This window comes from Apteryx rowi, unplaced genomic scaffold (assembly GCF_003343035.1).
Source record: "Apteryx rowi isolate R43461 unplaced genomic scaffold, aptRow1 scaffold_455, whole genome shotgun sequence".
NCBI classification, from domain to species: domain Eukaryota; kingdom Metazoa; phylum Chordata; class Aves; order Apterygiformes; family Apterygidae; genus Apteryx; species Apteryx rowi.
In genome coordinates, this window is record NW_020450711.1 from 41,982 (window position 1) to 54,638 (window position 12,657).

Here is a 12,657-nt window from a genome sequence, read left to right on the forward strand (position 1 = left end):
TCCTTTGCTTGACTTCCTACTCATAGGGATGCACTGCTCTTGAGCCTGGAGGAAGTGACGTTTGAGTAATAACCAGCTCTCTTGAACGCCCCTTCCTTCTAGGGCCCTAACCCATGGGATTCCTCCAAGTAGGTCCCTGAAGAGGCCAAAGTTTGCTCTCCTGAACTCCAGGGTTGCAATCCTGCTTAGTGCCCTGCTTCCTCCTCGCAGGATYCTGAACTCCACCATCTCAGTCACCATTTCAGTCTCTACAAGTGAGGACCTCAAATTTTTACTCATAAATTTTCTGCATATTACTTAGGGAAAACTCTGCAACTGATGGCTCTGTTTTTTTGATGTCATAAAAATGTAACTCTTCTCTGCAAATCAGTCATCCATTAAATGTGCAAGTTTTATGCCTTTAACTGCCTGGAAAGGGCTCAACATTCACTTAAGTCATATAGGTGATCTGCATAGCTAGCAAACTGCTTCCGTAAGGGGTCATGAAAGCTTGGCTATTTCCTACTCATCACTTCCTCAATTAGACTAATTCATTCTACCCATAGCCTCGTCCATCACTTCAGTTAATGCTTTATACTCGAGGGGTGATTGGATTTGCCAGCTCAGCACTGCTGTAATTACCTCCTAAAGCAATATGCTGTTTCATCAATTCCATTCTAACTTTACTTGTTCTAAGAAATCCAACACAAGACTATCAGTTTTTCTACAGTCATTAACACTCCTGTATTTCTGTGCTTTCTGAATTCTATTTTAACAACCTCCATGTGAAAAAGGACAAAATATCTATTAAAAATCTATTGTGCACTACCCAAGTCTAAACATTAAAAAATAGCCTGCATGAGAGACAAGCCCAATTAATGTAAAAATGTGAAATACGGTAATAGCAAGAGATAGTCAAGATACACAGTAATATTATGCCTGTAAACTGATGCTGGCTTAGTTAAAATTATGAAGAAAAGCAAATTAAGTTTTACCATTAAAAAACTTAAAAAACCCACACAAGTTCTGTGATAAGCTGTATCATTAATAAAATCTTTGTTAAAACAAATGGCAACTTAAGACATGTTTTAGACTGTTCTAACAGTTCTAATACAAGCATCAAGAAGATATGAACCTCCAACCTATTAGATGAAATATTATTTTGCAAAACTTGGAACACCTTCATGCCATCCCCCCACAAATGAACTCAGTTTATCTAAAGCACAGCTCTAGTGATAGACTATTTTATAGCGCAATATTCATCTATTTCAGTAATTGGTGTTAATCTATACTGATGGTAAACTTCAGAGAAAAAGAAAACAAACAAGAAATAAGCAAGAAAACAGCTTTATATTCCCTAGTATTCACTTTAGGGCACTGACTCACAATCGGGAACAATTCACATTAGGACAGCTGATGAGGACTGCCTCTGGCTGCATCCCCCTGCTCCTGAGCTCCCCACAAAGCATATCCTGAACTACTGCACCAGGCATACCACTACTGGCAATGAATTTCAGTTTTCCTTATACTGTCAGGGATATAAACTGTATACAACTCCATCTGCACTGTATGGAAAAAGTGGAAAACTTGTCATTTCCTACTTCCAAGTCAAAAGCTCCAATACAGCCCTTTCGTCTAGCTTCAGGGCTGGTTCAGCTTTACTGGCTCAAGTGTTTGGGGGAAAAGGGGTTGGTTGGTGGTGAGGTTTTTTTTATTATTATTTATTTTTTATTAAAAGAATCATTTAGGAGATTCCATCGGGGGATTTCTCACTGACATTTTAGAAACTGACCTTCCAATTTAATAAAAAAAAATTACTTCAAAGAAGTTTCATTGCTGTTTAACATCAGTAACAGGATGGCTTACGCCTTGTTGCCTTGAACACAGATGAACATTCTTCAGAGACAAAATGTGATTTCTTTTCTCTCCTCTAGTGACTGTTTCCAGTGAAGTATTTAGACTCAGCACCTTCCTTTTTCTTGACAACACTTTTTAGCTTTAGAATAGCAAAACCTTCAAAAGGAGTGCAAATATCCTATTTCTGCCTTCTTAAGGCTAATCTTTTGGGCTCAGAGCAGGCCTTCTAATTGAGCCACAGATTACTGACTAAATGTTGCGAGACCATGTTAACAAGAACCGGATATAACAGGAGAAAGAAGGAGAAGAAAGGAAGAACGGACAAGAAAGAAAATTTCCCAACATACTAAATACAAGTATCAGGTAGAGGTTAAGGATTTATGAAGTCGAATCTCAAAAAGTCCTGCCTGCCTGGTCAGAAAGCTGCCATATTTTTCCACCGACAATTCTTGATATCCAGACAACCTTCAGGGCTCTTCGTCCAGCATGCAGCACTTTCCAATCTCATGATTACTCTACCACTCTAGTTTCAACACAGTCACAACACTGGTTTAATGCAAGTATCAGAATCCTGTCTTTCTGTGTAGATATATTCAAATAAACACTATACAGCTGCTGACTGCCGACAAGAAACATGTTATGGAATTGAAGTCCACTGAAGTTCTTTGAGGAAGCAACACAGAAACCTCCCTTTCAAATGGGAGGAAGCAACCCACGTCAACAACATCAGTTCTTATAGTTTTGTCAAGTAATTTTTTTCTCCGTGTTTGAATGGTGTTTGTTTCTGCCAGCTTTAGTTCAAATGCCAGAGACTGAAGTACTGGTCAGCCTTGTAGATGAGGAAGATCAAGGAAAAAGTAACTGAAATGCTCCAATCTCCCTGATCAACAAATATGCAATGGGCAAAAGTATGCCTGGGTCAAACAGTTCCCTAAAGGCTGTTGTTTCACACTATTTCCCAACACTTTTTCGAGGGGGAGGGGGAGGATAAGCAGGGGGAAAAGAAGGGTCAGAGGCCTAGAAAAAGATGTAAAGGGGAGAAAAGGAAAAGAGGTTTTCATGCTTTGGATAGACTTGTAGATAAACAGCTTGAGTGTAGAGAACAGCAATGAACTGCCACACTGTTTGTAGCACTGTGCCTTTTAACCATATTCACAACCTTGAGCTAAAACATCGCTAGCTCCATGCCTCTTGCCTGTATTAGATCTCCCACTGCTCTGTTATGCAGAGAACCAAACAAAAGCAATTAAGCAGCAGCTGTCAGAGTTGCACTTACAAAAGAGAAGGGAATTTTCCACGTGGAAAAATGATTAAAATCCATAAAATCTGACCTTATAAATTATTATAAACACTTTGTATATCCACCACCTTTYACCTACTAACTTTACTTTCTATGTGTCACTATTTAGACTTAAGTATTTTTCATAAATATTTGCCACAGGCAGACATCCAAACTGCCTCTCTATTTAGCCTGCCTAGTTTATGTCAAGGCAGTAGTCTAACATACCATGAGGACTTAGTGTGGTGTTACATTAAGTCAGGGCACTATATGACCATGGCCAATTTAAATACAGCTTGTGACACCATGATTTAATGACAACACTAGGGAATTTTGATTATAACTGAGTTGATGTTGAGGTTAACTTCTAGACACTTATGAAATGAATAAATTAGGTAAAACAAATGTGTGTTGGCATCTTTGTACCACTTAAGACAAAGACATAAAAAGAGCTAGACACTGAAAGAAAAAAAGGAAAAGTATGGTTTCTCATCTCAAGTGTGAGAATCTTTATAAAGCGATTACTCAAAAAAGCAGCTCTGTCTGATCTCTGTGATTCCCCACCCCCCAAATGGTAACACAAAATTGATAACTAGAAGCACAGGATCTCACCTGGAAGTAATTCAACATAACAGGCACATAGTATTATGCTGCTTTCACCATTAGGAAAAAATATCAGAAATTTTAAAAGCCTTTCATGATATTTTTGGATTACAGTTGAAGGAGGCAATTAAGAAGAGTTTTCCAAGGTGTCTACCACTAGCACAAAAAAGATCTTTATAGAGTCAAAAGGATGAATAGCACTGTAACTGTTTCTTCTGCAACATCTGGGAGATGAACACGCCTTAAGCTCAGGCTGGTACAGGGTTGCAAAACCACAGTACAACATGTTTACCAGTCTATAGCACAAATTCTTATTTTACTTTTATTTTACAGGTGCCTAATTTTCAGAACAAAGTAAGTGGACTACACCACTGTGGATTACTTATTGTAGAGAAGAGGCACATAAGAGACACATAGACAGAGAAAGGCTGGAAATTTCCAGCGTGACCACTGCTCCTAAAGATGTTCAGCCCTGGATAYCAGGAATGCCAAAGCCTCTCACTTAAGCATCCAGACACGGGCAGGGAACCACGAAGCTGTGTTGAGTCTCAAGGGCAGTCAGAGCTTTTAGGTTATTTGACTGAACTGTAGCTAGAAACAGGGAACTCTGAAGCCGTACTGAAAGCCAGCAGGTACATCTGGCTGTCCCTTGGGCAGTCTTCAAAGCAATTTTTAATTAAAGTGTGGATAACTGCAAAGAATGGCACAGCAGAAAATGCTCTTGATCTCTTAGTCAGAATTACAGGCTATTTCAGGACAAGCATAACATGACATTTCAAAATTCAACAGCATAGGTAGATCCTGCTTCTTGCCCTCATTAACAAAAGGGGATATGTCACATCCTTCAAGGAAATACAAGCTCCCTCCTTTTCCCAAGTACTTCCAATAATAAGCAACACCGTGGGGCAACTCACTTCCTTTTACGGCCAGACCCATGGGGCGGTCAGAGTCCCAGCAAGAACAACGTCAGTCTGTGACAAAACGGCAGCACAAAACGCCTCTCCACACCCTCTAATGGCACCAACAGACACTGCTGGAGAGATGATGCAACGTGCCGCTTAGCTTTGCATTCTGCTGGGCATAAACCAAAAACAAACAAACAAAAAAACCCAACCCCAAGCTGCAAAGAAAAACACAATGCTCCAGAGGCAGCTGTTGGGAGTAAAAATACAAGACAGGCTGGAAAAGGGCATGTACAAAATAAACGACTGAAACAGAGATTCCTCTAAGCATTCAGAATCATAAAAGCAAGTATATTCAAATCCAGATCTGAATAGTCTGAGCTACAAAGTTATTTTAAAACCTATCATCTACATTTATTGGCTTCTGTTCTGTCACTAAAGTAATTTTGAGAAACGAGGATATAATCATTTGCTTTTCAGGTTGGCACCTCTATCTCAAATACATCATCTTCACTTTGACGTAAGCTTCTTAAAGTAGTCAAAAGTATTTTATTCGACTGTATTTCCAGAGCTGACGTCACCAGGTCCTTAATGAAGCAGAGCTGTCCTCTTTCGCTCTTGCCAAGAGGAAGGAAGCTGTGAAAATTACAGATTCCCCTCACCCCACCATGGCTGTCAGCACAGAGCTGAGGCTTTGGCTACCATTCTTCTAATGCCATACCTGCTCCCCTCCGCCCCAGACACTCAGGCATGCCTCGTAACAAAGTCGTGATGACACCACCGGCAGACTGAATTTTTTTGCTAAGGGTTTCTGTGCTCAACATTTTCAGTTCTAGTTTTACAGAAACAGGGTGTGAAGTAGCCAGCCTTCTGGAGGCTCCTCTGCCCAAGGAAGGCACTAGCTAGGGGCAGCCTGGCTTATGGGTGGAAATGGGGAGAGGAGGGAATCAACATAATCACTGCTGCAATAGAAATGCTAAGGAATTCCAGACATAAGCCCATGATAAAGTAATAGCATAAAGTACTTCTCTGAAAGGACTCGCTAGTGTCCTCTAATTTTGCTATCTTTGTATGGACAATATTATTTTGTAGTACTTGTAGCAGTGACCAGAAAAGCAAGCCACAAGCCAAACAAGCGTTTCCTAGAATGACTATATGCCCTGTCTTTGAAATCCACACCAAAAGTTTTTTTTTTTAAAACACATACATTACACCGTAAATAACTGTCACAGGAAGACAGTGACAAATTGTGTTCACTTGATCTGACTAAATTAAAAGCTATAATGATTCATGAGTGAGTACTTTTTCATGAATACTTTATCCAGCTGATTTATCCCCTCCCTGCCAAAAGAGGGGCTTTATCAAGAATCCAAAGTTTCTGACACAGGATTTTGCTTCAGACAGTTTGAAGCTACTGAAAAGTGGGGTGAGCATTAATTAATGTAAGAGATACCAGCACCTTCTCTTCCTTTTATAGTGTGTCACACTAATGTACCTCTATACAAAGGGATTTTAAACTCTTTGGAAGGCTTCAAGATGAAACAAACATTGTAAGTGTAAGATTACCCATTTATGGTGAAAAAATGTAGACTTAAGTAAACACTTCCAACAGAACTGCTTTAATAGCATAAAAGCGTTAGGAAAGTATCACTGTACTTTTCACTTCCGTTCTACTCTTTCCTCCCTCACAACCAGCTTAGGACTAAGACATATATAAATATCTATTTATATACACACAAATGTACATGCATATATGCATGAAAATATGTGTGTGTGTGTATATATATATGTAGATATACACATACACACACACTTTGAACTACCACCTACTGTTGCATGAGTAATTGATACTTTTTTTTTAAATATATTATTAAGTTTCAAGAGTATTTCTGGCTCCAGTACACAAGGTTTAAATGCTGCTGGGAAGCTGAAGAGGCAGCAAGAGATAGGAATGAGTCAGTGTGAAAGAATTACAGAGTGCTTGGCTCTTCATCTGCCCTTGAAGTACAAGTGCCCCACAAAAGGATCCTTTCACACTTTTTGTAAGCACTTCTATGGAAGGAAAAAAACTCCCATCTGTATTTGCCTGGAACTTCAGAAATTGATTCAAATGCAATTCCAGCTCCTACTCCTAGAGGATACATTTCTGAAGTTATTCTTGAACTGATCTTTTTGGATATTAAACTGCTTTATGAGGAACAAAATGGATGAGAACTATAAATCAAATGTTCAGTGACAAACGTGAACAACCCAGAAATAAATGTGATATCTGTCTTATAAACAAAACTTAACTACTTCGTATGCACTATTATGAAGCTCTTTTATTTAAAATATTTTAGGAGTCTTTGAGCAGATATATGAAAAGGGAAAACTGCAAAGGAAAAAAAAGCAAATTTGTCTCTATTAGTACAAAGTCTGCACTCATGTCTCACTTCTTATTCTAAGAGAAGATTTTTTCCTAAGACTAAACCAAATATAAAGAAGTGACACTGCAACAGTCCATAGCCTAGTTTACAAATTTCACTGAAAGAGTTATAAATTGCTATACTTTGACAACTGTTGGAAGTACAAGTCAGGAAAAAAAGCTTAAATACATCAAGGTAGAAGATACAACATCTCCTGATGCAGGTTTCTTACATCAAACAGCCAAGACCATTCAATCTTCCACTTATGAGAGAGAACTGGGAATTACAATAGAAGACCTTTAGTTTAGTTTATTTAATTCATTCCATTATTCATATAGAACCCTTCCCTACAACACTTTCTAATTCTTTGTCAGGAGAGATTTAGATGCCTATCGTGAAATGCCTTCTAATTTTTCATTTTCTTAGTGTCATCTTGTTGCATCAAATTACAGCAATTCAGTCTCTGCCCTTCATCTCTACACTGTTCCAAGAACTTGTCCCCATCTTGGTTGTTAATAAAGCCTAAAATTACACATTTCAGAACTATTAACTTTTCCACGTTATTCACTTCATTTGGTCCCTAATCATTTCCATGGTTCATTTCTAATCTGCCCCAAGTTTTGGATTTTGTATGTTATTTGAAAAAAAATGCAGTACCATCACCTAAGAAGCAGAAACACTGCATTCTCTAACCTTTTTAGCACAGTATGAAGTGATGAAAGTCTACAGAGCACATACAGAATTTGAACCTAGATCTTAGTTTTATGAAGAAAGCTATCTTAAAACAGTGGTTTGAATACAGTTGCTAGGACATAAAACTGTACTCTCACAACCCCCCACTAATGCATTCAAGAAATCGGTATGAAAAGGCCTTGATGGTGCTGGACCACTTTGTTGTAACACAGTCGTAACCCAAGTTTGGTTTAAAATTAGCCCACATACATAAGGAACACTGAAGAGTAATGTATGGTATAAATAAGTTGTTTTCTGACCTACTGCTGTCTTGCAAAGGAAACCTCCATACTCCATCTTAACTGTAGAACGAGTAAGGTATATTAATAAAACTTATCATCAATAGCTAGACATTCACTGACTTTCTTTAATGCCACATTTCAGGTCACATTCAGAAATTGTTAGCAGAAGAAAATATTCTTACAATAATAAGGGTACACAGCTAATGCCTATCATAAATGAAGTCATTTCAAAACCTCCAACAGTCATGCTGGCTAAATACCTGCTGCAATACCCCCAGACTGCACAAAGCATCTTATGGAACAGTGTTTGTCATTTAGTTGTTAAAAAGTTATGTATTTTAGCATTTTTGTTATAAATACAACAAGGAGATATACTTTGATTCTCACTGAAAAAACATCAAGCATATAAAATGCAATAACTATATTAATAAGTTTTAATAAAGCAGATTAAAAAAATTCAGTACATTGGAGTTTTCCACCATTGTAACTGTTTAAATCAGGAAGTTCACTTATAAGGAGGAGTCATTCTTCCACGCTGCATTTTTTCAGACAGATTTTTAGCAACTTTAAGAAGTTTAAGGAAGAAAATCCACTCTTACCTTCCATCTGCATAGTCTGCATCCGCTCCTCCCCACCAGACATCTGAATCATCATCTTCAGCATCAGCTGAATCAAGATTGTCGCTTTCCTCTGCTAACGGGCAGCAAACAAACTCCACACCGCGAAACTTGTCGATGCCACAGGGCAGCAGCATACCATAGTCGTGCAGATTCATACTCTTCTCGCTACAGGACTACAGAAAAGAAACAGAGAATGGTAACAATATTGTCAGGGAGGAAGCTGGACCTCAAGACCTCGCAGTCCTCAACAAAATGTAAAGGGCTGTGTACGGCAGTAGGAAGTTGGTGTCGTGCATGATCCCTGCATTTTTGACTAACTAAACGTCATTTAGAGTGGTCCAAATGTTCACTCACTACTTGCACTGTACATAACTCCCTACCTGTACATAGGTCCTTGCACTTTATGTAGGTCCCTACATAACCACTGCAGGCAACAAGCTCTTCCTTCCTACCCTTTAGTTTTTTCCTGTAGAGAAGGACTTGCCTCCTCTCATACACTTGACAACTCTGTATCCTCTTGTCTAAAATCCTCACAGGCTCTGCCTCATAAAACAGAAAACTCTGAGGCAGAATGATTATTTGTCCTACTGATGTATTAATGCTATTGAAGATTTTATTGTAAGAGACATTTACATGTAAAATATCTGACATACTGAGGTCTAACATCTGTGCCAACAATACCTTCTAGCTTTGTTAGGAAAACCATCAGACATGCGTAACTAAGAGGTGGCACTAATACCTTAAAGATGCAGTAACGTAGGACAGGTGAAAAAAAAGAAAATAGTTCAATGACATACAGCAATGCTGCTCTAGGCTGTTGCTCATGCCATTTCAAGTTTGCAAGGACTAGAATTTGCCTGCATGCAAGACTGCTGCTGTAAACAGTTATTTTTCCTTTGAGTGGCAACTGTACAATTCAAGCAGGAATTGAAAATGTAAAAATATTGGTAAGCAAATTTCTATTTCAAACCTAGAAGGTGAGATAACATACAAGCTAAGAGGTTCCAAACAAAATGACAAACAGAAATCTTCTCGAAGCTCATTTCTGTTTTTACTCTTACAGTCTCTCTTTACAAGGATGAAAATGCCCAAAATATATTAGCAATTATAACATTAGATTTATTTCTGTTTTCAATAAAGTACTGATGAATTGTAAAAATTCTGTGTTTGACTACAAGTTGTCCTTGTCTAGTCTTATGTCTTATCAGTCCTCTTTCTTCTGTGCTGAATTTCACATACTGCATCCTTTGAGGCACATTTATCTCTATGGAGCACTTGGCATACTAGCAAACATAATAATGATAATGAAAAAGACAAAGCCCAGGCATTATCAATGAACATTTCCAGAGCAGGCTTAAAGTAGGAAGCTAGAGGAGGTAGAAAACAAGGGGGGGTGGGTATGTAATGATTGATATAAAATAGGTTCAAGGGTCAGCATTAAATATCCATTAATGAAACCTGATGGGCTCAGAAGAGCAATTCCTATTTCTTTCCTTATTAAGCATTAACAAAACTCCATTCACTTAAACATACATAACTACTGCTGCATCCTTTTTATTTTCTCCCATGTCATGGATGAACTTGAGCTCATCCTCAGAATAGTGATACAATGCTAAAAAAGGAAGACAGAAAAATTTAAGATAGATTAAAGTACCTCTTTAGCAACCGTATGCCAGTGCAGGTGAGTTTCACACACATCCATCCTTTCCTGGTGAAGGAACTTGCACTTATCTGGTACCAGAAGGGCATCACTCACAAACTCACCCACTGAAAGAAAGTGATACAAAAATGTTAATTTTGCTTCCAGTACCTTGTCCTTTTAAACGTTTAACTATGTGTAGGCCAACTCTCATGAATGAGTGACAGGGACCAATTTGTAAAGAATAGGACAGTTTCTGCATGGTGCTTTCACTACTGTGTCATTCAGACATTGGAAGTAGTTCCTGTCTTTTTTCAGAGTAAGATTATGAGAACTTTAGTCTAGTCTAGCTTGATAACTTCTATGTACCTAATCTGAAATGTGCAGGACCCATCGAAGACAACCTTTGTGCTGCAACATTAAGTCAGGAGTTGTGGTGATGCTGTTCCTGGAAGGGGCAGCCCAGGGAGTGGGGAGGAACCATTATGCTCTGCTTTTGTATCGGTGTGGTGGCTGGGAGGGGGATTTGAAGCGTTTTGAAATATTCATAGTTTTTCCAGTCCAGTCCTGAAAATCTGACACTAACACATTGTTTCAAACCATTCTAGAGCGATTCTCCTCAATTACAGTGCTAACAGCTCCACAGTCTGCGTAGTTAGTTATTTTTGTTGATGAAGACTCTTTATTGCAATCCCATTTCATTAGCCAGAGGAATTCAGGTTAACTGAGAAGGCAAGTGGAGCTCAGAAAYGACAGAAGATGATGACTCACGGATCACCTCAGTATCAGATCTGGGTAGCAGATTGAAGGGGCAAAAATACCCCGCTATTGAGGAAGCAACTCGCCGAAGAAATTGTGCTCTCTTTAGCAGTAAGACAAAAACTTACACATTTATGAATAACTCTGGCATTGCAATCCAACAACCTAAAACACCTTCAATCATTCTTTCTTTCCTTTTTTTTTTTAAGGAAAATTTATGGAAAACTTGCAAGAAGTTGACATACTGAACAAACACTGGCTTGTGAAAGCACATAACTCAGCTGGCATAAATTATCAGATCGCTGAAGCAGATTTGCCTGCAATCTCCAAAAAATTACAGCCCACGTTCTAAATGAACAAACCAAAATGGCCTAATGATTGCATGGATATAATAATGAGCTAATGAATCAAATGAGACAGCTACAAGTTYATTGTTCAGCAGAGGGTCATCTCAGGGAGCTAATGAAGTGGCCCTTGAGACTTACAGCTAAGAAGCTTGCTTTAAAAGTAAGCAACACCCAGTGCATTACATGGACCACAGTTCAGAAAAATCTATGTATATACCTTTGCTATAGATATGTGTATTTTCGCATGAATTTCCTTGCTATATTTCAATGTGTCTGATTGCAAGTCTTTAAGAGCCAGTCAGTTAATTTACTAGGAAAAAAGGGATTTTATTACCCTTGCATGACACACACTAATGCGTGCAAATTATTAACAGAAACTCCTTATAGAGGTGTTCAAAATAAACTTGCAACAGCAATGAGTTGAAACACATTCTGGTAACTCACAAATCTACAGCTTCTGTTACCAAACTCTCTACTCCCAGTGGTATCACACCCAAATCTTCCAATGAAATTTGAATTAATTTGCACCTTGTTTTTAGCTGTATTTATCTTTGCGGGGAACCACCCCCCCATACCCAAAGTCACTCAACTAATATTTCAATTTAGTACCTAAACATTAAGCAAGCACGGTAAGTGTTTTGCTGAAGACTAACAGAGTATGTCTACTTTGCTCTCATAAGATACAACAGTTCATAAAGAACTGCTGTTATACTCTGCATGCCTGAGCAGCCAAAAAAACATTCAGAGCAGTCTTTATGGCAAACATTTCTATAAAATCAAAAAAAAAAAAAACAGTAAAATTGGCAGACACCATGAAGTTAATTTTACTCCAACAAGACTTGATTTTTAAAGCTATGCATACAGTCATGTGTACAACCTGAGATCATGCCCTAGAAACTTTTTTCATTTCTTTTACTCTTGTTATTATTCAGTTGACAACTCAAACATTTATTCTGCCTGGACTACTCACTGAAAACACAAACTTATCAGAAAGAAGCCCTTTAAACACACTCAGTTTGTGGATAAGCTTCTACCTGTATCACTAATACACATTTAACTTTTAATGCTGCTGAATCACAGCACTTGGAGGCTAGTTTTGCCTTTGTTAACACATAACCCACAGGCTATACGGGTGTGATACACAAGAGTGAAAAGTGAGAAGTACTGTGCCTGCTCAAGAGGCAAAGGGCAGATGTGTATGGGTTCTACAAGTAAGAAAAAAACCTGCAATATTTCTCTTTTCCTTGCTGTTGCCTGAAGTCCTACTGGAATTACCCCAGATTTACATCAAGT

The 12,657-nt window shown here is 38.4% G+C and overlaps 1 protein-coding gene across 1 annotated transcript in view; it reads right to left on the reverse strand.

Moving 5' to 3' along the window:
* LOC112971768 (amyloid-beta A4 protein-like) overlaps positions 1-12,657 on the reverse strand; it is a gene marked incomplete at its 3' end in the record, with an annotated part of 111,469 nt that overhangs the window by 38,052 nt on the left and 60,760 nt on the right. Inside the window, exons 3-4 of the mRNA XM_026077489.1 lie at positions 10,274-10,386; positions 8,599-8,792 (exon numbers count right to left, since the gene is read on the reverse strand). Coding sequence (XP_025933274.1) covers positions 8,599-8,792; positions 10,274-10,386 — 307 coding nt within the window. The remainder of the gene's footprint in view (positions 1-8,598; positions 8,793-10,273; positions 10,387-12,657) is intronic.